Source organism: Setaria italica, chromosome VI (genome assembly GCF_000263155.2).
Source record: "Setaria italica strain Yugu1 chromosome VI, Setaria_italica_v2.0, whole genome shotgun sequence".
Lineage (NCBI taxonomy): Eukaryota > Viridiplantae > Streptophyta > Magnoliopsida > Poales > Poaceae > Setaria > Setaria italica.
This window is the reverse complement of record NC_028455.1, coordinates 32,930,183-32,952,078: the sequence shown is the minus strand read 5'-3', so window position 1 is coordinate 32,952,078 and position 21,896 is coordinate 32,930,183. Positions and strand designations below refer to the sequence as shown.

Below are 21,896 nucleotides of genomic sequence, written 5' to 3'. Positions count from 1 at the left end.
GATGGTGACCAGAGTGATCACATATTGTATCAATTCGTGAAAGTTTCGGATCTTCTGTCATGCCTAAACATTAGGATACGAGATAAAGATCTTCATAGCAGCATGCCAGTACGCGTACACGAGACAAAAATCTCACATGTAGTGGTAACGACTAAACAAGGACCGTGAGCCTAAACGTAATAGGCTAACTAATCGGGAGAAATATAACCGAAATAAAAGCACGACACAAAACATTTACATTCATGACTGAATAAATTTCAGTAGTTGCAACATTCTACAAATATGCTACATAATGTATGCATCTCTTTTTGCAGGTCAAGTTTCGGCGACAACTCTCCAGGATGTTTAGCGTACCAACAATGACTCCGCTAGTTCCCAGGCTCGGAGGCTAAGCGCCAAGTACTACTCGGAATATCTCCAGTGGCTCAGCCAGCTTCCAAGCTTGGAGCTAAGCGTCAAATAACTACTCAATGTGGCTCCTACGGCTCACCTAGCGCATAAGCTCGGGGGTTGGATGCCGAACGACTACTCGAAAGACAACCGGCGTGAAGACACCCTCGAATTGATTAATTAATCGTTCCAAGGCTCGAGGTTGATTAGCTACACCCAACAATTATTTTTTTCAAGACGAAGAAAGAAGATTTAAGATTTTATTAACCCTCAGTCTGATTCTTCGATTCAATCTATGGCTCAGAGGCTACTCCATATGTCTCGTGGTGGCACCGGGAAGCTGTGGGCTGACCTCCAACCGGGAAAACAGGTAAGGACGAGCCTTCAGGCGGCGGCGCAATGGGAGCTGAAGTGGACATACAGGGTCGCGTCGTCACTCGTCGGGGTCTTGGGTGAGGCAACGAGCGACCGAATGAGCTCATGAGCCCGAGTTCTCAACCAAACCTGCAATCCATTGTGGAAGAAAACCAAACCAAACCAGATTACTAGACAGCTCAAACCAATTGCCACCGGACCAGATGAGCCCAAGTAGCAAAACCAGACCGTTGATACCGGGCTCAGCCCAAACCATTAGCAGCCTTACTGACATGGCATAGATGAATCGGGAATCCGGACATGTCGGAAGACAAGTCCACGACAGATCGAACGGCGTACACGGTATGTGCGGCGTCTCAGCGAGCGCACGCTCTGCGGGCTCCCAGGACGACTCGCGACACGGCCCCGGGCCGAGCTCCCTGGCATGCGGACGCACGCGCTGGGCGAGACCGACGGGCGGGGGGCCACCTGCGCGACACGCCGGCGAACTCCGTTGGCTTATCCCCCGCCGTGTGTGCAGGCCGTGGCGCGACCGCCCCCTCGCGCACGGCGCCTTGGCCTAGTAGTAGCACATCTTGGGGGTTCCCGGCTCGTCGTCGTTGGACGAGTGGACGACCACCGCGCGCGCCTCCACACGCCGCGGGATGCGCGGCTCCGCTCATGCGGCTTTTCCTGCCACTGATCCCGTCCACCTGGGCCATCGAGTAGCTCCACTAGCACGCGCTGCATGAACCTGGCTCGCCGGCGCCGGCGCCCGCGCGATCAAACCGCGCGCGCTGCCGCGACGGCGTCCACCGGCGACGCCGCCAAGAAGACAGGCGATGGCGCACCTCCTCCCTGCGAATAATCTGGATACCTGCAAGGCCCCCTCAGCTTTCTCGCGCGACGCAACCGCCTGCCGGTGCCGCCGCGCCCATTGGCTGAGCACCGGCGAGCCCCTGCACCGCACGCAAGAGGCAAGGACCGCCACACCAAAGGCAGAGCCAGCCAGGGAGATCGACGGACCCGGGCGCACTCATCAGGCAAAGAACACACCATCGACGACGCCAGGCATGGATGCCAACAGTTAACCCAGTCCAAGTCTTAATACCTTCCCACTTCGACGACACGCACGTTCTTGCATTGTCGTCCCAAAAATTCTCAGAGTTTCATCTGACCACCAACAGCTACGTTATAACACATGCACACTCCTACATCACACGTCGCCAGAGCGGCGTCGATCGAAAGCAACACACGGCCTTCCAATCCGGTCCTGGTTACCAAGACAACGAACCAATAAAGCAGCTAGCATGAGCACGGCACAGCTACCTACCTAGCTACGGTTTACGGGAACCAAGTCTTTCTAGTCCTAGTAGAAGCACACCATCTATACTTTTGCATCACTTGAAGACCACCCAAAAGTTGGGACTGGGCATGCCGGATGCTTGGTTATTGGGTTAGACAGCAGGTGCCGGCGGGCTCTCGGGTTTTGTCAGCTCCAGCGGTTCGGATTGTACCGCTTCAGGCTGATCTTCGTTGTAGATCACCAGCTGCTTGTTGTTCCCCAATGGAGCTGCCCAGGAGATGGGTTGCACTGAACCAAGAAACAAAACAAGGGATCAGATAAGAATACTGAGCATGCGCTCGGTTGATGCCAAAATACTAATCCACGACACAAACCAGATGGTTGGGGTGAGGACATGAATACATGTCCACATGGCTGGAGCAAGCGATGACGCAAATGTCCCAGGCTGTAAATGAAAAACCAATTGCATATACCATATGGATGCAGTTGGAACACATGTGTCCCAGGCACAACTGTAAGTAAACAACCAACTATGGCGTATGCCATATAGACGTAGTTGGAAGAAAAATGTCCAGAAGCTATGGCACATCAACCAATCGCGAGTAACAAGCCACTGGTCAAAGAGTTTACTTCTACATTTGGCAAATATTGAGGTCATGAATTCAACGGATAGTTTCAATACACACATTCCAACCAAAAAAGGCAAACTAGAAAACATGAAATGTAGTATGTTCAATTTATGTAATATACACTAGCACATTACCTTCTTTCGGTTGGAGAAGTTTATTTGATCCTGTACATGTGACACCACTTTGGCTTGTCTGGGAACGCTTTCTAACATAGTCCTTCTGTAGTGGTGCAGGTGACTTGAATGAAAAATGAGATAAATCCACACCTTGCGCTACGTATTCTGGATGCTCTGCAAGGTACCTATCCAAGCATGGAATTCGAAGAATTAGAGAACTATATCTACCATTGAGTTAGTTAAAAAACAACATCGCTTATTGGGAATAATTGAAGGTTGACCACAAATAATTGTAGCCATCAATTGCAGGTAGTCAACATTTTACATGCATCTAAAACTGGACATGGGTACTAATACACTTAAGTGAAGAGGTTAAAACGAGAGTTGATCAAAAGGACTTGACGTACTTCTCAACTTCATTCGTTGATCTCAGCTGAATTCCAGTAGGGGACCTATAGTACCTGAAATCATGAATGAAACGTCAATAAGCACACTATATGTATACAAAATGTCATATATATGGTTACAGATCATCCGAACACAAATAATGCAGCACCGTATGTAGGTTTACCTCTTTCCAGTACTTCCATCCCCAACAAAATCTTCGACTTAAGTGATGGGGGAAGACAAATGTGTGCAAAATGACAATGCTAGAACATCATAAAGCATGATAATAGGATTTGACTGGAGTAAACAACATTGGCTCCAGGTATAAATATATTGAAGGAGAACTGTTTTGTACAACATTAAACCAACAATACAAATTATTCCCATCAGTCATTCCTTTAAGCAAATATAGCAGTTTGTTTTATTTATTTCATTTGTTTGTTGTCATGAACTAGGAACTTATCATAGGTTAGACGTCAGCCAGGGAAAATACAGCAGACAGCACAAGTATGCATACAAGTTCACAAGATCCTGGGACGTAACTCGTAACAACTACAACGCCATTTGTTCAGAAATAAGTGGTCAAACTAGGAAGCATTCAACTAGGTTTGGATAGAAAAATGTTACTCACACATCAGCAAATTTGGTGCTTCCTTCACCTCTTATCTTAATCAACCTTTCCCATCCTTGAGGGGCCTGTGCAATGTCAGGTTTATCAATTGCCCAAAGCTTGCTGCCATCCTGTGATACATCTGATGGATCATTGCATGTCACATCAGGCTTCCACTCACGGGCTTTTTCACAGACAAAAGGATCTTCTCTAATTCGCTCTCGAATTTCTTCATACTTCTCTTTTGTTGAAACAAGTCTCCATTTCTGGCACTTAGCACATTGGACAGCAAAGGCTCCAATCTTCTTCCCCGATGCACGCTTTGGTGTCTTTGATGGCTTTGATGGTTCAAGTGTGAAATGGCTTTCACTCTGTTCATCTTGTCCCATAACACTTTTGTCATTCCCATAAATGACTACTTGCTGTGATGCACCATCATACTGGTCACCATCTGTATCAGATAATGTCTTTTGTCTCTTCCCAGATGGTAGAGACACAGAGTTCACAGTAGAACCGATCATGGAATTTTCCAGGTTTGACTCCATATTCCGTAGAGACCTGTTGGAAGTGATAGTAAAAAAATAATAATGTTAGAAATTAAATCCTAGCTTGGAAAAAGAATGAGTACTGTATACATAATATCTTGAGTACAAAGGTATATAGCTTGTAAAACTATTCCATTAGCCGAGATCTAACGAATGGTAACCATTTCACAATATAATGTCTCAGCCTCTTAGGTCGCTGGAAATGTCAGTATGATTCTATAGCCTAACTTGGAAATACAGCAATCTAAAGCATTTGGTTTTGGAATTTGGAGAAAAAATCCAGGGAAAACAAAATTTACAGAAGGAATACTTCCAAACCAGGTTTTCTGAGACAAGCCTACAAGTTTAAAAGATCCCTTAGGAACATAGATTTGATGTAAGTGAAAAGTGACCAAATATATCCTGTAGTAGATACCCAGTGGTGCAGCTGAAAAATATAGGAGGGAAACAATGCAAAGTAATTGACATACAAAGAGGATTACCTATAAAAGCCTCGTTCATTGTAAATCTTAGATTTAATAACGTATCTAGATTCTAGAATACTGGAAACCATGTTTCCAAATATCAAAACTATATTCAGTCAGCAACAGAACCATTCCAAGTTGGCCACAGAGTTCTAGAGAACATTTTATAGGAGGCTACTGCTAATAAGTTCTCTATGATGTGTTAAAGAAAGCATATGCATAAACACATGGATTTGCAGGACATGGATTAACCAGTATTTTCACAGCCTTTTCATTTTGGCTGTATAAGGTTAGCTACTGTACTATATATCTCTAGAACATTTACAACTAACAGGAGGTGTGCCTCCTTAGTAATGACAGGGCCCAACCAATCAGTTTTACCAAGGTCCTTTTCCAAACAAGGTATTTCTTGAATCAAAATGGAAATTTTAACATCGGGCTCACTGTAGTGTGGCATAAATTCCAAGCATTTAGAAACTGAACTAACTGGCACTTATATAATTAAAAAGACTTCTAGGCTCACCTCCAGGATATCATTAATAACAAAAAATACTTATGAAGATAGTTCCTCGTTAGTATGCTTAGGAAGTTACCAATCTGATCCAGATCCAGTTACAATAAGGTATGGCATAACTCCTAACATTTTAACTGTTAGACTAAGTAGAGCTGATGCAGAATATACCAATAACCATAGGCTAGAATGCTAGATACAATTAATCATTAGCAATAGAAACACAGCATTAAGTTGAAAAGCTAGTCAGCATTCCAATAACATTAAGTTAACGAGAATGTTAAGAAGCTAACATTTCTTGTTTCTTTCGAGCCTACGAGCCACTTTCTTTATACTTGAGCTTGTCTGAATTTGTTTCAGAATTCAGACGCAAAACACATTTACACCTGTCCATTAGCTATGTGCAAAATGGCAGGGCGAAACAGAATTTTAAATGTTATGACCACAAAATTTTTATGGATCCTTTGCTGTAAAAGGAGACACAGCTGTGGTTCCCTTAGTCGAAAAAAACTCAGCATTCAAACAGCAATAACACATGCCCCTGTATTCAAATGGAAGATTGCTAATCATACCAGCATCACAAATCATGATTTTCTCCTACAACTTCTTCCAGGCTTGCCAAACATGAACCGTATGTTCCCTCTTAATTATCCTAAACCAAAATCTAGAATGACACCAAAATCTATCAGGATTTAGGCATGTAAACAATGCAAGCACAATTTTGTTGGCCTTATTGTTAATCAAGAGAAGCAACTCTCTGATTCCTTCATCTGGGAAGTGGAAAAACCACATGTGCTTAATCACGCATCCATCAGCACAAACTCTATCCAAGATTCGATATAATGCGAGGCTAACACGAAAATCCACCAGCAGAAAATCTAGAAGGACCGAAACGTTTCTTCTTTTCTTTTCTTTTCTTTTTTTTGTGAAGTACCTCAAACAAAACCACAACGATCAACAACAGAGACGAGGAGGAGGAGCGAAGCGCATACTTGTAGCGCTCCCAGTAGCGGCTGCGGGGCGGCCAGATGGGCTGGTCGTCCTCCTCGGGAGCCTCCGGCGGCGGCGGCGGAGGATACGGGGCGAAATGCGGGGGAGACGGCGGTCCGCCGCGGCGCGCGTCGCAGGCGGCGTCGAGCCGCCGGAAGAGCTCGGCCCGGCGGGGGTCGCGTCGAGCCGTGGTGCCCGGCGAGGGCAGAGCGCGCGCGCGGGCGCGCCTCGCCGCACTCCGGCCTGCTCGCGGGCGCCGCCTCGGAGACCTCGGCGCCCGCGCCTACGCGCGCACCGGGCGGTAAGAGGAGGGTGCCGACCGGCTTCACTCACACTGTACGAGACGAGTGGTGGTGACCGAAAATTTTGAAGAAATCGAAGGAGTCATTTTGTGGAGGGGAGATGGTGATGGTTTCAGACCTACAACTCGGAAGGTTCTGGACACTCATACTAGATTTATGGATGGTAATCAATCAATAAAACAATTCTGATAGTAAATGTTGATGATGGCGTCAGAGAAAAGGCGCAACGTTGGATAGCCAAATTTAAATGTAGATGTGATCTATAAATTCGAATAGCAAGTACCTGGTTAGAGCAACTCACTCTCCGTTTAATTCGCTAGTTAAGTTGCCAAAAAAAATTATTAAGTTGCTCATTCCAACACACGATAAGTTCGGAACAGCTTTGACAGCCCAGTCGCTCGGCTGCCAGCTGAATGTAGCTGCTACTGCCATCCGGCTTGCTACGTAGCTGGCTGCTACTCTTGCAACAGCTGCCGGCTGCGTGCAGCAGCCAGCCGTTGCCGCTGTTCCGAGTGTAGCAAGACTATCTATTTCCCACTCTCTAGATCCTAATAGCTGAGTTTCTCTTTAAAAATCTACACTCTCCATTTCACACTACAACTGACTCTCCATTTTGCAGTCTCCATTTTGGAAGCGGGATCCACATCTGGCAAGTCAAACTTACTTGTCAAATTTAAAGAGTGCGGGAGAGTATTTGGTAAGTTGGATGGGATGTTATTTCGGATAGCAACTTTGGATCGTAATTTTCTAATAAATTTGGCAAATTTTAGCTTGGAGAGTGGGATGATAATTTTGTTAGAGATACTCTTATACATGAGAAATATTGTATCCGCAGATCGTGAGTTTATGATAAAAAAAATATTGTGCCTCCATGTCTAGCATGCTCCAGGCGATCGAAAATTTTCGGGCTGGTTTTCACCTGCAGCCCTATAGCAGGCGTGAATGGCCAAATAGACTTGAGCATTTTAAGCTCAGTCCGGCCCGCAGCTTGACCCGAGCGTGATGAGTTTTGACCTGCCCACTAGCTACCGGTCCTGGTCAGCGAAAATTAAAGTTTGAAAAAAAAAATGTTATGGTACGAGCCCACCCAAACAACTAATTTTATTTATTTTTCAATTAAAAAGTATAGGAAACATAAGCCAAGTTCAGTCAAAAACTCGACCTGACAATAGCTATAGGATTTCGTGCACACAAATTTTCAACTCGAAATGAATCGGCTTTTTTCGACCTAGCCCCCGATTCGACCCACAAAATGCTCATGTCTAGGACCAAAACACGATGGACTTGGGCCGGACTAGGCCTAAAACTCTCAGGTTTAATACATGCCAACGTGTTGACTCCGACGAGCTCAAGCCCGCATATCAAATCCCTCCATCGTAAAAATGCACAAATTGTTTCTTTAAAAATGCCTACATTGTTGAGTAGGCTAGTCAGCCCGTTTTATCTAACTACGGCTGATTTTGACAGCCCTAGTCCAGACTAATGGGCTCGCCGTGTGTTTTACACTCTCTATTTACTTGGGCCTTCCCGTATTTGGGGCTATCACATCTCCACTGCTGTTGGCCATACCGGAAGGATTAGTAGGCGCGAAAGGACATCGCCTCGAAAGGGACCTCGTTTCTGTCTTCTCGCGTGTTTCTCATGTCTCTAATCTCTATAGCCAAAGATTTTTTTTTTTGCAAGGCTATTGTCCAGACAATAAACAACCGTACTAATCCCTCTCATGAAAAAAAGGCCTCCAATAATCCATGTGAAAGAAAACAGGATAATACGGTTTTTTGCAAACGTGCAAAACACATTCAGAAACTCCCAAATTAAAATGGCAAAATCCAGGAAAATACGAGGCATGCATTAGACTCGTCTCTCAGAGAACGTGCATCACATCAGGAGCATGTGAGAAGCAAGGCGAAGAAACGAAAAAAATAGATAGACGCGTATAGAACTTTTGAAAGCAAAATATAGTTTTTTTCTTTGCGAGGTGCAAAATACAAGATATGCAAGATTTAGATAAAAAAATACAACAAATACAAGATAAATACTCCACCTGCTACCTTCTGCACGTATACGCTATAGACTGCACCCGTGAATGATCACGTAAATAAGAAAAGAATGTGCATTGTTATTCGTGTCTAACTCCTGCATGGAAAATATATGGGCGCGAAATTAGTGATGTACATCTACATTATTTTCACTTCTAATGCACCATTTAGCCTCTGGTGTGCACTACGATTACTAGAAAAAAAATAGTTCTTCTTTCTTAGACCAAAATCTTCAAAGCCTTCTTGTTTGTTTTTTTCCCTTGGAGTGAACAATTGCGCTCATGGATGGAGGTTTCGAGTTCGATTCTTTCCAACGGATTATTTGAAACAGGGGATGGCCAAATATCAGCATGTAATTTTCAAAAATAAAATGTACAATGTAGCAAGATTCAAGCCACCCCCAAAGTAGCACAAACGAGGCAGGAGCTCTACATCTATTTGACTTTTTCACTATTTTGAAATACGAAAAAGATCCAAATCCAAAACGCAAGATTACATGCTGTATTTATGATAGGAACCACTAACTTGCAATTTCACATCAAATCAGCGGTATTGTGGAAGTGCCCTATCAAGCCGTCTAGTGATATCCCAATCTGTCCTCCTCCTTATGACTCTCCTTGTGCCAACACGACAACCGCGCCTTGTTTCTGTCCTTGTTTTTATTTCGCATCAGATCTTGTTTGGATAGTAGTGGATTGAAGTGTAATGGGAGGAATTGAAGAGAAAATCAATTCATTTTAGACTCAATCTCCTTCATTCCACTTCAATTCTTTTCTATCCAAACAAGCTGAGTAACTTTAAGAGAATACCATGCCACCTTACTAAAAGCACCTTGAGGTACATGCACCTTGAAAATACCGTGCACGTACAAATTGTAAAGACATGAACCATTCTTATAACTAGCAACTCCCTTAATTGAGTGCTTACGCATGCATAAAAAAAATATACCTACGTCATCTCGTGGTAGATCGGGCAAACCTAATAAGTACCAGATCTAACCATCCTTTTTTTTGCGAAAGATCTAACCACCTACCTTCTCACCTCTTTCTTTCTCCTGTCTCTGTAGCCAAGATGTTTTTTTTTCTTTTGCGAGGCTATAGCCATTAGCCAAGATGGTGAACCATGGACGGCCGGGACCCCGCGCCGGTCAGCCGGGACGCCGTCGCCGGGGCGCTCGTGCACTACTACCCGCTCGCCGGGCGGCTCAGGGAGCTCGAGGGCCGTGCACCGGCGAGGGCGTGCTGTTCGTCGAGGCCGACGCCGATGTCCGCCTCGAGCACATCGGCGACGCCGTGCACCCGCCCTTGCCGTGCCTCGACGAGCTCCTCTTTGACGTCCCTGGCTCGTCCGCCATAGTCAACTCCCCTCTCCTCCTCTTCCAGGTGACGCGGCTGGCATACGGGGGGTTCGTCGTGGCGGTTCGATTGAACCACGTGATGGCGGACGCTCAGGGGCTCCTGCAGTTCCTAGAAGCCGTGGCCGAGCTGGCGCGGGGCGTGGCGGTGCCGGCGGTGCAGCCGGTGTGGGAGCGCCACCTGCTGATGGCGCGCGACCCGCCGCGGCCGAGCTTCCCGCACCCCGAGTACAACGAGGTGCCGGTGCCGCCGGACACCAATCCGGGCGCCGCCGTGCCGGTCGACGCGAATGCGATGGCGCGGTGCTCCTTCTTCTTCGGCGCCCGTGAGATCACCGCCATCAAGGCCCTCCTCCCTCCCCACCTCCGGAACCGCTCCACCACGTTCGAAATCCTCCTGGGTTTCCTGTGGAAGCTCCTCACCATGGCGCTGGCCCCGGACGACGACGAGGAGGTGCATGTCGGCTTCGTCGCCAGCGCCCGCGGTGGCAAGTCCGGCGGGCTCCACATCCCCAACGGCTACTACGGCAACTCGTTCGCCCTGCCTGTCGCCATCCACGGCCGGCGAGCTCCGCGCGAACCCGGTGGGCCACGCCGTGGAGCTGGTCCGGAAGGCCAAGGCGGAAGTGGACGCGGAGTACATCCAGTCCGTGGCCGACCACATGGCGCTGCGCGGGCGGCCCAACCTCGCGGCGGCGCGCGTGTACCACGTCCGACCTGACCAGGTCGGGTTCGGCGACCTCGACTACGGGTGGGGCAGGCCCGTGTACGGCGGCGCGGCGAGCGTCGGACCCATCCCCGGGTGCTCCAGCTTCCTCGTGCGCGGCAGGAACGCCGACGGCGAGGACGGCGTCGTCGTGCCGATGTGGCTGCCGGGCCCCGCCATGGACAGGTTTAAGGAGGAGATGGGCAAGCTGCTGCGCCCTCCCGCCGGTGTTCCGGTGCCGCGGCAAGGCCTGAAACGGCTGATTTGTTGTGAGAGGAAAACACTGTTTGGTGGCTGATAAGCCAGCTGAATAAGCTGAAGCGAACAGGCCGACCAACACGGCGTGTTCCCGCTCCAAAGGTCCGCGCTCTGAATCAGTGGAACGATGAAGAAGGCTCTGAATTTGTACGTACAACTGCACGTACGAGGTACGAGTAGTTGTAGCAAACTTCGTCAGATAAACGTTATATGCATGTTTGCTTCAAAAATAAACGTTATACGCATGTGTTTGCTGAATCGGCCTCCAAATTTTGGCCGTAGCCGTTGTTTGGCAATTGGCATTCCAGCCGCGGAGCAGCATCCAAACGTGCTCAAGGACCTCTTTGGAATGAAGCAATCTCAGAATGCAGGAATAGAAAAAATATAGGAATAGAGTTGCATAACATTTACAATTTTATAACAATTGAGAATGTAGGAAAGTTTCTAATAGAGTCTTTGGATACAACATAGGAAAAAAAAGTAATGAGAAGAGGGAGATAGACACAAAGGAAAGTTTCCAAGAGGTTGGACCTCATATTAGATTTTCTCCAAAATTCCTATAAATTGATCCATTCCATAGGAATTTCGAAGGATCGGAGAATGGCCAATCCTTTGTTCCAAAGGGCCATATAGGAAAAATTCCTATAGGATTCAAATCCTGCAAATTTCCTACATTAATCATGTGTTCCAAACGGGGCCTAAATCGGGACGGGGGATAGACTGCGGCCGGCGATTGATCCAGAGAGCACATTCTGCTCGCCGCCACCCACCAGCAGCAGTCCAGCAGCTGGCGGCAACAACACACTCGCCTCCTCGCCCAGGAGTTCTTGTCGTGCGCGTCCACCGCAGCCGCCTGCTCGACATAACGCCCAGCGGAACGCCGTCTCGTACTCTCGTGGCCCGTCCACCGGCATCGCGGGGCTCACCGCTCACACAAAGGGGACGCGCCGCGCCGGTGCGTGCCCGCAGCCCGCCGAACGGGTTGGCCCTGGTGACTAGTGAATTGGTGAGTGCGCGCGCTCCGAGCGTGCTCGTTCGGTGTGCGATGCGACGGCGGAGCTATCGTTGGCCGGATTGGTTTCGAGGCTGACGAACGTATTCCTCAGGAACGTCTGGGTCAGTCAGCTGCGCTTACGAGGTGTTCCAATCGATTTAGCTGCGGTGATCAGGAAGGACATCAGGTGGGTTGTGCTCGGTGGCTGCAGTGCAGAGGCCGCAGCGACAGGGCAGGGGAGCGGCAGAGCACGCACTCACGCTCGGCTTTGGCAATCAGGAACACAAATCGGAGCAGCAGTAGAGCAAGGAACTGGCAAAGGGCAAAAGCAATGCACAGAGCACACAAATTCGATATGATCGGGAAACAACGATCGGTAGTCCTCTTACAGTCTTACATGCGGGCGATGAACACTAATCAGCCCCCTGAACCACAACACACATGTCCATCTCGCAACAACTAGGCCAATCCTGATCGACCTCTGCAGCGAACTGGGCATGGCCATCGCCAATGGCGTCTGACTCCAACTGGAATCGGTCTGTCTACTCGTGGGTTCTGCTCTACTACGTTTCTACTGCCTACTGATACCATACATGTTGTTCACCACGACCACATGACGGGGCTCGGCTGGGCCACCGCCGGCATCTGCGGCGGCGCCATGCAGTGCTGCGGCCACCGGTACACGAACCCCTCGGGGGCGCCGCTGCTGCACGCCTGACCGGACGTCCAGTGACGGGCCGGCGCCTCGCTCTCCTCGACGTCCATCGCCGCCGCGCCCTCGCTGTCGCCGTCACCGTCTGCCTCCTCCGCGGCCGTGGACGGCTCCGCTTCCTCCCCCGCCGCCGGCGACGGTGGCACCCACGGCACGATGGCCAGGGCGAGGCCGTCGGAGCCCTGTTCCTGGGCGGCGCCGGCGAGCAACTCCCGCACCGTCATGCTGTCGGCCTCCCGGAGCATGGCGCGGACCCAGTCCGCGCCGCCGCGCAGGGCGAGGCGCGCCACGCCCCTCTCCCGCGCGGCGTCGAACCGGCCGCCGCCGCCGCCGTACAGCACCAGCGCGCCCTCCTCCTCGCCCTCGGCGCCGACCTGCGCCGGCTCGTCGTCGCACATGGGCACGTCATCCTGCTGCCCCATCGCCGCCACCCCCGCCGCCGGCGCGTCCTGGTGTTGAGGCCCGCCGTCTTCGTGACACGCGAGGCGGCGCATCTTGGTGGCGCGGCAGGCGAGCGGGAACCCGGATGAGCGGTCGTCGCCCGCGTCGTCGAACAGCTCCGGCTCGTCGGTTCCCTTCCGCTTCAGCGTGAGGCCGTGGAACTCCTCCATGAGCACCACCATCGCCGCCGCCGTCGTCAAACCACCCCGGCTCGTCGCCGCCGCCTTCTCTTCGCTCTCTGGTTCCTTTCTCGTGGTTTCTTGCGTGCTCGAGCTCACCTCGTCGTGGACGGATGCGAGGTGGCGTCCTGGCGGGAGGGGAGATATAGGAGCTCCGCTCGGGGAGCCGAGCGGACAAGTGGGGAGGAAAGCGAAGCGTGGAGAAGCTTCGGTTCCAGCTCTGGAAGTGTCTCGAAGCCCCCACATTTCTATTCGCGGAGACTGACAGGGACAGCACGTCCACCTCGGGCCAAAGTACTTAAATAGCCCTACCTCTGGCCACGTCATGACTGTACACAAATGGCCAGTACCGTCATTTCCGCGGTCGTAACCTATAATCTCATCGCGGACTGACGACTACTGACTCGAGAGGCTTCGCCAGCGACGCAATAGTGGGCCACGGAAGTTAAGAAGGCCCAGTTTCGGTTTGCTCGGCCCGACGTCTGCGCGACTGTGCTGGCGCGCAACAGCAGCGAATGTGGCCCAGTCTATCATGTGTGCTGGGCCGAGCCCGAGCCGATGGAACAGGGGACGCCGGACGGGGGGCATCGCGGCGCTGCTGCTGCTGGTGCGGGGAGAATAATACCACACCGCTAGCTGAAGGACGAGGCGGGGGAGAGACTGGCTACATAAGGAGGGTGGGGTGCGGCGGTAGAAAGCACGCAGCTGCGTGGTGAGCACAAAGCGAACTATTCTTTCGCCTTTTACTAAAGAATACCGTGTGCACGCCACAATAAGCAGCATACGCTAATTTTTGGAGGGTGCCTTCTCTTAGAGGAGGCTCCCAACAATTCGAACCAAATTTTTTGGATAAATGGAAATAACAATTAATAACTATAGCATCTTCTTAGATTTAAGCTAACATCATGTGACTAGCAATTTGGTTTGGACTGTCAGCGTTTAGCGCATACTTCTGGAGTAGACAATAGAGTAAGACTACATCGTGCCAGCTGTAGAAGGACGCTAATTTTTGAGGGTGCTTCTCTGTGGAGAATACCAACAACTCAAAATAAATGTTTTCCGCAATTTCCTTTTAATTTAAACTTGCTTAATTTAAGGGAAAATGTTTCACATATTTTATTTTAAAGTACAACGCTCTTAGTTTCAGTGAAAACTTTGTGCCAAATAGAGACTAGGTCAGAAAGAAATACTGAAGAATTAAGCATGTCGACAGGGAGCCAATTGCCGAAGAATTAAGCATGCTGAACAAATAAGTTAACAGGTAGTAGTGACTAAACATTTGACAGGTACTCTTCCGTTCAAAATTAAAATTATTATTTCCGTTCAAAATTATTATTTGTTTTCCAAAATTATTATTTGTTTTGATTTTTATATACATATCTTTTGATATGCATCTAGATATATATTTATGTTTAGATATATAATTATGTTTAGATATATAAGTAAAAGTATCTAAAAAAGTCAAAACGAATAATAATTTATAATTTGGGGTGGAGGGAGTAGTGACTAAACATTAGTGTGGCTCATACATCTTGACAGCGAGTGGGCGACGCTACTTGGTACTTCAACAAATGATAATTCATGGTTTATCATGCCAGTAATATTTGGCCATTAGTCAGCTCAGCTGTTACCAGTCACCCACTCACCCTACAGTTGGTCGGACGGCGAGGGAGGCGGCGGCGGGAACGGAGGTGGGAACGCCGGCAGGTGAGGGAGCTCGAAGAAGTCGAACGTCTCCGGCGGGAGGTCATCGAAGCGCACTCCACCCACGTCCCCGTGCAGCGCGCGGCCGGCGTGCACGTAGGCGTCGTCGAGGCCGAAGAACGGGCCCCGCGGCACCACCTCCAGCGGCTCCGGGGAGGCAGCGGGGTCGACGAAAACCAGCGGGTCAACGCCGTTGACCGGGTTCCCGGTGCCGCTGCCGTAAGGCAGCAGGAGAGCCGTCGTCGGACAGGCGCCGGACGAGCCGCGTTCGGCTCCGGCGTGCATGATGGGTAGCGGGATGGGAGGCGGCGGCAGGCCGTACGCTCCCGGGAAATGTGCGGCGGCGGTGTGCTGGTTCGCCGTGGTTGGCTCCTGGCTGCTGCTGCTGCTCTCGCCGATGCGGTGCGTCGTCGTCGTCTCCTGGAAGGGGATCATCTCCATGCACGGACTCTGACAGAGATACCGGAATGTTCAGAGTTTCAGTTTTCAGATGGGGAATAGTTGAGTGAGGAGTGACGTTCAGCTATTTCTTTTCAAATTATGATGCTAAATCGAAATTGAAACAAATCATTGTTCAGAGCATTAATGTCTCGGCAAGTTCCAGAGGGAGTAGCTGTTTCAGAAATGCAGTGCAGGAAAAGAACAACTAGGTAGAGACCGCTACTCTGTTCAGGAAAAAAAAAAGGAAACGAAGAACAGACTGACAAGATACAGGCAACAGTCGGTCACCTTGGGAGCGGGCAACTCGTAGGCATGGGAGGAAGAAGCTCCGCAGCTCTGCTTGCCGGGCCTCCGGCGGGGCATCGGCGCCCGGAGGAGCCTCGCCAGCCGCTTCTGCCGCGTGCTCCAGAAGTTCTTGACGTCGTTGTCCGTCCGGCCGGGAAGGTACGTCGCGATCCTGGCCCATTTGTTCCCGAACTGCGCCTGAAGCTCGAGCACCACGCGCTCTTCCTCCGCAGAAAACTTGCACCCCCTGTAGAACAAACAGCATTCTTCTTCAGTGTTTTGATGTGAGAGCCTCTGCAATTTACTGGGGAGTAAAATGCAGAGTCTGGCATGGCCAATGGATCAAGCAGTTGGTCACCATTCAGCGTCGTGTATGCGATCAGAAATTAACAGACTAGTTTATTGTCAACACATCAACCATTACATGCCATGAGCCTTTAGAACAAAATTGGAGCTGTAGATGGCATGGCTAATGCACGGATCAAGTAGTTCTTCACCATTCAGCGTCGTGTATGCATCAGAAATGAACAGACTACTTTATCGGACCTTCTGAAAAAATTAGAGTTCTAGACAACGAGATTAAAGCGCACTATCACATTGACAGCGAATAGTTTGTCTCTGACAAGGAATACTATTGCTTCTCTTGAGACTTCAAATTAAGCGTCAACTGTACTGAAAGCAATCGACATGATGAACCACTTCAGTGAAAACAGAACCACGCAATGGAAGAGTTCACACACAGATGCAAGAGCGAAGAAGAGCAGCACCACCTACAAGGTTGTCAGGAAAGTGGATGAACCGATGAACCAAAGGAAGAGCAGGACACGAGCATTACGTCTTGAGGTCCGGCCGGAGCTTGTTGACCCATCGGAGGCGGCAGGACTTGCCGGTGCGCGGCAGGAGGCCTTTGGATCGAATGGAGCTCCACTCCCGGGGTCCATGCTCCCGGACGTGCCGCAGCAGCACCTCGTCCTCCTCCGCCGTCCACGGCCCCTTCCTCGCCGCCGGCTGCTCGCTGCCGCCACCACGGCCACCGCGCGGCTTCATCGTCCTCGACCGCCGCTGCCGCCGGCCACCACGACCATACCAGTGGGGGATCTCTCGCGCTCTCCTCGCCGTGCCCACTCCTCTCTCTCCCGCTCCTTGCCACGTTCGAATGAACACACGAAGGCTCAATGCCGATGGCCACGAACGCCAGTCATCCGACAATATAGGAGTAGTGGGAGGAAGAGATGTTGTCGCGTGGGCCCGGTGGCCAGTGCTGATGCCAGCCGATGGATTGAGATCGGAGGGTCACTTCGAACTTGAGGATGCCAGTTTCTCCTCTGTTGTCCTTGCAGGCCCAACTGGACACTGCAACCGCTCCTACCGCCAATACTACGTCTGTGGAAAAATGAGGCTGAGGCGGTTGCCAGACGAGGGTTGATAAGATTAGTCATTAATCATTAATGATAGGAACCTAACCAAATGACACTGCTCTCCTGACAGAGTTTTCAAAACAAATTCAGTTCGTAAAAAATCAGGGGGGAAAGCTCTTTACAATTCTGCATGCGTGTTTGAAATGAAAAGCTACAAAGATTTGGAGGAAAAGGAAACTAAAACTGAATCATGGAGATATTGCTTTCTGCTTTACCACCTTACACATCTCTGATGATGTGTGCCAATTCGGATTAGCAGAACTGGCATATTGCAGCGCTGCGTGCATCATTGGTTTTGAATCCTTTTTTTTTTTGGATAAATGAGGGCTTTATTTGCTTAGATTGAAGACATATTACAATCGATGTTTATCAGGTCGATGACGCACGCAGAACATACAGCCGAATGAGATTTTCTTCAAGCAGCTGGGCCAGTTGTGTTTTGCTTCCCTGATGAAAAAAAGCTGATCTCCGATCTGTCATAGCCACAGTTCTTCATTGCTTCAATCAGCTTTGGACACTCTGATTCAATGACCGTAAGGCTTTGACACCACTGCGAAGAAAATCACAGAGCTTCCACACACGAACAAGCTACAGCTAAACCGTTCCTTTCCAAATGGCTGCATGACCAGATATGATTCCATGATGGTCTTTCTCCTGCAACGTTACTGCTAGAAGTGCCAGCCAAGGATTCTTCACATAAGAAACATTCCTTTCCAAATGCCATGCTAAACGGGGATTCATGACGTATCCACATCAGCGGTGTTAAAGACTTTGAGTTGCCCAGAAGTTTTGTCATCATAGTCCCAGTATGAACCGGGATCAGTTTAAGAGTTCTGAAACCCACATCAGCCGGCTCCAGATTCAAACTTGTGTGCCACATCCAATTCTTCATGTAACACCTTTCTTTGACAGCTCTAATCCCTGAAACACAGGTTGCCGAGTTGTCATGCATTAGAGCAAAAGGCTGTATCAACCAAGCAGCCCCCGGCTAGTATCTAAACCCAAAATATGGCTCCAAATCAAACGCCTCCTAGATAGTAATTCAGCATCGGCTTAAACTCTCAAAGTTGTGACGCTTATTTTGAATTCAAATCACATTATCCACCAAATTGTGTCACACTACAACATTGCAACTGCAAAGATGTTGTCAGTCATCACTGAAGGCTTACCGGCAGTCCGGCACACGCCATTGGCAGGCTTCAGCTACTCCTGGTCGCACCGGACTAGGCGGCCACCTTTGCTGCAGAGCCCTTGCTCGCCGATGGTGGCCTCCATCACCTTCCCGTAGCTGTACCGCAGCGGCATTCTCCCCAGAAGCCGGTGGAACTCGGTGATGCACTCCCCTCTCTTCTCCCAGTGCCCCAACCCGCCTGTGGCGCTCAGCCCAACATCCTTCATCGCGCCTCCGTCCTCGCCTGCGCCGGCATTCACGTCGTTCCTCGGGTCGCCCCAGTCCCTAATGCTACCGGCCTCGACGAGCACAGGCCCCGTGCTGGACTCCTCGGCGGCGACGAAGTTCATGAGGATGTCCTCGCAGTTGCGCTCCCGGTCCACCACGGCGCGCGCGGCCGCAAGCTCCGGTGAGCACGAGTACTTGTAGAGGAGGTCGGTCCCGAGGACCATGAACTTGGTGAGCACCATGGAGTACCGCCCCGGCTGCGCCGCCGTGTACGCCCACCTCCCGCGGGCGAGGTCGAGGTGGTGCGACCGCGGGAAGAAGCCGACGAGGGGGCCCGCGCCCGGGTGGCCCGGCGCCGCCGGCTGCTGCTGCTGCTGCCAGGCGGCGAACGCGAAGGAGAGGGCCGCGGCGTCTGGGAGCACGTCGTCGTCGGCTACGGCGACGGCGGCCGTGCGGATGTCGGAGGGGCGCGGGAGGAAGCGGTAGTTGAGGGACGCCGAGGCGGCGCGGCGGAGAGCGACGCGGGGCGGGAACCCGCCGCCGCCGCGGAGGAGGAGGCGGTCCGGGGTGGAAGGGTTGCACCAGAGCACGACCACGGCGAGGACCAGCGGGTGCGCGGCGTAGGCCCCCGCGATGGCGCGGAGCAGCGGGAGGCGCCGCTCCGAGTAGCCGCTCAGGAGCACCGTGAGGCGGTCCGGGCGGAGCGAGGCCGCGTCGGTGCGGTTCGCCGCGCCGCAGGCGGCGTCCTCCACCGCGCCACCGCGTGCTACGGCCGCGCGTGCCAGCGCCACGAGGAGGAGGGAGAATAGGTGGAGGCGGAGGCGGTGGCGCGGGCGCGGCGGCATGGACGGCGACGCGACGGCGAGATCTGCTGGCGGTGGAAGCTTTGGCCCAGATGCGTTGACCCCAACCCCTAGTGACACGCGTAGCGGGTTCTGTGTGGGCCCAGGCAGTAGGCCTGGGAATGAACTCGTTGACCATGCTGGACTGGCGGTGGGTCCGGTGGTAGTGATCCGATGTGGGTTTTGTGGGTCCCGGATCTCAGACCGGGATATCTTTTTCGGGGCAAATTTTATCGACACGACACGAGGAGCGGTCGGTGGGGAAGGCACGAGCTCCCGCTTGGCCGCTTGGCTGCTTGGATGGTCCATGGTGCTGCCGCTCGACGCTGCCGCCGTGCCAGTCGCCGGCTACTAGCTATGCACGGCATGCTAAGAACCCACGCCATTTTCTGACTTGACGCTGGTTCCCTGTTTTTCTGCGACTTGTCTCAAGGAAGGAGGTGTAGCGTGCGAAGCGTGAGAGCATTCTTAGTGAGGTTTCACTCCCATTAAAGGCATAGTCAATATGTATATTCTAACATGAATTTAAAAGTGAGTCCACGAATAGTTGAACTTTGTTACAGCCACGGCCACAATGCTATGATCCAAATTGGATCGAAGACAGGACCCACTGGAGATAAAAATTCCTGCTGCCTTCAACGATATCTGAGGAAAGAGAAAGGATGTGATGGGGAGCTGAGGGCAGAGAGAAAATAGTTTTTTTTTGCTTAAGGTGCACCTTAAGCTTGAGGTGCACCCTAAGATTTTTTTGCTTGAGGTGCATTTCCACGATGAGTACTGCGGAGAGTAATCATTGCCTTAAGGTCACTTTTTTACCCATTGTGGCCGCCCTAAATGACATGTCACATCAGCAAATATGATGAAATGGCAAGTTATTTACGAGGAGGGAGAAGAAATGGGTTTCATGGGAATAAAACGGGGTGTACACTATTTCCAAGACATGAAATGCATTGAAATTGCCATTAAGAATTACAAAGTTTCATTTCATCTCATTTCCTCCAATCACGTGCATCGTAATTAAAGTTTATGACTTGCCTATAACACTGTGATACGAAAAACATTGGAGGTATGATTTTATCAATCCACACAAATTAGTTTGGATCATGCGGCTATCTTGGAAACTATCCCATAAAATCTACCATTGAGAATGGCCTAAAGCTGCAAGTAACATAGTATGTTGTTGCAGGTTTAGAGCAACTCCAACCCAATCACCTCCTTAATCAATAATCATGTAGGCCGCGATATTCCTTTGGGTTGCCGCCCTTCACCGCCACCATCGTTTTTTTTTGAGGAACCGTTTGCCTGAAGGCACGTACGAAAATACATAAAGCAACCACTTCACATGGAAACCACACAAGAAAAAGGAAATTACGATGCGCTCCCTTACGTCCAAATCCACCAGCAACACCATTGCCAGAGGAAAATCCATTATTCCAACGCCGCCACGATCATGATACGCTAGAAAGCTCGGATCTTTAGTGGGATGTACCTGTACGGCACACTGGCATAGGGAGGCAGCCACAGACGATGGTGGCAAGCGAGGATGGTGGCCGAAATAGTGGTGGTCTGGTGGATCCGTGGTGAACCGCTGAAGATGACTTGCTTGTGGGCAAAGCAAATTAACAATAGTCTGTGTGCGTGTGCTTGGAGTACATGATTTATCCTGAAAGAAGAAACATCATGACAACATTTGGATCTATTCTGAAAGAAGCGCAGACAAAAAAAGCCTTCGTCCTAGATTAACATCCACCATCAACATGCTTAAACCAGCATCACAGTGTTTCATGCTATGAAGTGACTATGCTAAAAGGTGACTATGCTAAAAGATGCGCTTACAAAAATGCTGGTATAATACGACCTAGTTTCGTCGTCCACCATAAACGAGTTTAAGTGATGATCTAACTTCCTAAGGGGTTAAGTGCATACAGAAGGGCCTGCTTTCGATACACTGAGCACCACTAAAATGTTAACAATTTTCAAGCATCCACAACCCCTCACAGCCCCTCTGCCTCCAACACAACCTGAAATTATAGAAAAATAAACCATGGCAATTAAAATGCCAGCACATCAATAAGACCAAAACCATGCATCTGAATTTCAAAATAAAAAGATCAAACTATAGAATAAATGACTGACCGGTTAAACACAAGCTTTATCTACTAAAAAATTACCATTCATGGGGAAATAAAACAATTGATACAAAGGCTTCTCATTTCAATTCTAAGTTGGATATCATAATAAAGTGAGTAAATAGAATGTAGTTGCTCAAACCTCCTGTATTACTGAATACAAACCTAGCCGTCTAATGAAGCCACATCTAATAAGAAATGGACATCCTTTTGATTTTCTTTTACATAAAAACACCAACAATTACTTACCAAAGATGGAGAGGCAGCCTTCCCAAAACTCTAACTGCTCTATCAGCCCATTATCACCCCCATGCAAAAACCGTCATGTAGATGATCTCCCAGCCAGCCAATGCCCATCCAGGAAAAATGAACCAACATCAACTTATTTTAT

General features: G+C 50.0%; 4 protein-coding genes and 1 pseudogene across 5 annotated transcripts; 1 reads left to right on the top strand and 4 right to left on the bottom strand.

Moving 5' to 3' along the window:
- Nucleotides 1–1,804: 1,804 nt before the first annotated feature.
- Nucleotides 1,805–6,665, bottom strand: LOC101765461 (methyl-CpG-binding domain-containing protein 2). 2 transcript variants are annotated; one of them, XM_004973866.2, is made up of 6 exons: nt 6,305–6,665; nt 3,814–4,350; nt 3,203–3,256; nt 2,814–2,980; nt 2,425–2,495; nt 1,805–2,338 (listed from the first exon to the last, which is right to left on the bottom strand). In XM_004973866.2, the coding sequence occupies exons 2-6, from the start codon at nt 4,335–4,337 to the stop codon at nt 2,288–2,290; spliced, it is 867 nt and encodes a 288-aa protein (XP_004973923.1). In that variant the 5' UTR covers nt 4,338–4,350; nt 6,305–6,665; the 3' UTR covers nt 1,805–2,287. The 2 variants fall into 2 exon arrangements, with proteins under 2 accessions (XP_004973923.1, XP_004973922.1); XM_004973865.2 differs by lacking the exon at nt 2,425–2,495 and having other exon boundaries at nt 6,305–6,664.
- A 3,082-nt stretch (nt 6,666–9,747) lies between these two features.
- LOC101782751 lies at nt 9,748–11,184 on the top strand (annotated as a pseudogene).
- Nucleotides 11,185–12,276: 1,092 nt separating this feature from the next.
- Nucleotides 12,277–13,489, bottom strand: LOC101765069. The gene has a single exon (XM_004973864.3). It carries the CDS (start codon nt 13,288–13,290, stop codon nt 12,556–12,558), a length of 735 nt encoding a protein of 244 aa, XP_004973921.1. The 5' UTR covers nt 13,291–13,489; the 3' UTR covers nt 12,277–12,555.
- Nucleotides 13,490–14,934: 1,445 nt separating this feature from the next.
- LOC111257730 (probable transcription factor MYB58) lies at nt 14,935–16,658 on the bottom strand. The gene is made up of 4 exons (XM_022827791.1): nt 16,605–16,658; nt 16,414–16,487; nt 15,721–15,964; nt 14,935–15,441 (listed from the first exon to the last, which is right to left on the bottom strand). Exons 1-4 carry the CDS (start codon nt 16,656–16,658, stop codon nt 14,935–14,937), a joined length of 879 nt encoding a protein of 292 aa, XP_022683526.1.
- Nucleotides 16,659–17,205: 547 nt separating this feature from the next.
- LOC101781944 (glycosyltransferase family protein 64 C3) lies at nt 17,206–19,458 on the bottom strand. Its single transcript, XM_022827454.1, has 2 exons — nt 18,305–19,458; nt 17,206–18,056 (listed from the first exon to the last, which is right to left on the bottom strand). Exon 1 carries the CDS (start codon nt 19,377–19,379, stop codon nt 18,339–18,341), a length of 1,041 nt encoding a protein of 346 aa, XP_022683189.1. The 5' UTR covers nt 19,380–19,458; the 3' UTR covers nt 17,206–18,056; nt 18,305–18,338.
- Nucleotides 19,459–21,896: the final 2,438 nt, after the last annotated feature.

Coding starts and splice junctions, on each gene's coding strand:
- LOC101765069 (XM_004973864.3), bottom strand. CDS start 13,290: ATGGTGGTGCTCATGGAGGAGTTCCACGGCCTCACGCTGAAGCGGAAG.
- LOC101781944 (XM_022827454.1), bottom strand. CDS start 19,379: ATGCCGCCGCGCCCGCGCCACCGCCTCCGCCTCCACCTATTCTCCCTC.
- LOC111257730 (XM_022827791.1), bottom strand. CDS start 16,658: ATGGACCCCGGGAGTGGAGCTCCATTCGATCCAAAGGCCTCCTGCCGC. Junction 15,965..16,413: donor GTTCTGTTTTCACTGAAGTG/GTTCATCATGTC, acceptor TTTGTTCTACAG/GGGGTGCAAGTTTTCTGCGG. Junction 15,442..15,720: donor ACGAGTTGCCCGCTCCCAAG/GTGACCGACTGT, acceptor TATCTCTGTCAG/AGTCCGTGCATGGAGATGAT.
- LOC101765461 (XM_004973865.2), bottom strand. CDS start 4,337: ATGGAGTCAAACCTGGAAAATTCCATGATCGGTTCTACTGTGAACTCT. Junction 2,981..3,202: donor TCAACGAATGAAGTTGAGAA/GTACGTCAAGTC, acceptor ATGCTTGGATAG/GTACCTTGCAGAGCATCCAG. Junction 2,339..2,813: donor ACTTCTCCAACCGAAAGAAG/GTAATGTGCTAG, acceptor TTCTTGGTTCAG/TGCAACCCATCTCCTGGGCA.